Source organism: Pygoscelis adeliae, unplaced genomic scaffold (genome assembly GCF_000699105.1).
Source record: "Pygoscelis adeliae isolate BGI_AS28 unplaced genomic scaffold, ASM69910v1 Scaffold673, whole genome shotgun sequence".
Taxonomy (NCBI): domain Eukaryota; kingdom Metazoa; phylum Chordata; class Aves; order Sphenisciformes; family Spheniscidae; genus Pygoscelis; species Pygoscelis adeliae.
In genome coordinates, this window is record NW_008824383.1 from 115034 (window position 1) to 115864 (window position 831).

The 831-nt window shown below is 59.7% G+C and overlaps 1 protein-coding gene across 1 annotated transcript in view; it reads left to right on the forward strand.

The window, feature by feature from the left end:
• MRPL2 (mitochondrial ribosomal protein L2) overlaps nt 1–831 on the forward strand; it is a 5100-nt gene that overhangs the window by 1548 nt on the left and 2721 nt on the right. The window contains exon 2 of the mRNA XM_009320229.1: nt 6–153. Within this exon, the coding sequence (XP_009318504.1) occupies nt 6–153 (148 nt within the window). The remainder of the gene's footprint in view (nt 1–5; nt 154–831) is intronic.

The following is an 831-nucleotide window of genomic DNA, read 5'->3' on the forward strand; positions in this document are numbered from 1 at the left end:
TGCAGAGCGGGTACGCCAGCATCGGCTCGCTGGCGGGTGCCTTCAAGGAGACGGGAGCCCTCGACTTGCTGATGAAGATGCTGTGCCACAAGGAGAAGCAAATCCGCCGCAGTGCTGGCAAGATGCTGAGGGCCCTGGCTTCACATGATGCAGGTGGGGGCTGCTACTGCTCCGTGCCACTGAGGAGGTGCTGCTGGGCAGCTGAGGGGTGCCAGTCCTTCTGTAGGTGTGGGATGCCTGGGAAGCAGTGTGTCTCGGGGCTTGTTGGCAAAAGGGGAAGAATCAGACTGGAGCTTCCCAGCGGCTCCTTGGCCGTAGTTGTGTGGGGTGCTCTAAGACTTGGGAGCTCTTTCCCCTGACAGGTTCCTGAGCTGGGATGCTGATTAACTGCTAGGAGCATTAAGGGATGTTAGGGGTGGCTGTCTCCTCCAGCAGGCCCAGCACCTCTCCTGCCCCACCACTGGAGCCCAGCCCAGGGATCCGGGGTCCCTCAGGCTGAGGGATGCAGCTGCCACTTTCCTGTTTGCAGGTTCAACCAGTAGCAGAGCTGAGCGCCCATCCCGGAGACACACAGACACACACAGGACACTGACATAGCCGGCCACAGGCAAGGCGCTGCCTTCGACAGCACGTACATACGGGACTCACATAAACATAAACACAGATGGCCAAGTCCCCTCCTCTTCTTCGGCTGGCAGAGACAGAAGGTCACTTGTGCCAGCACACACAGCATTCTCCAGGTTCACAAGCACACACACATTCAAGGGTCCCTTGAGTACCAGCACGGCCCCTCTGCCCAGCACCACTGCCTGGATCTGAGCTCCCCTGCCT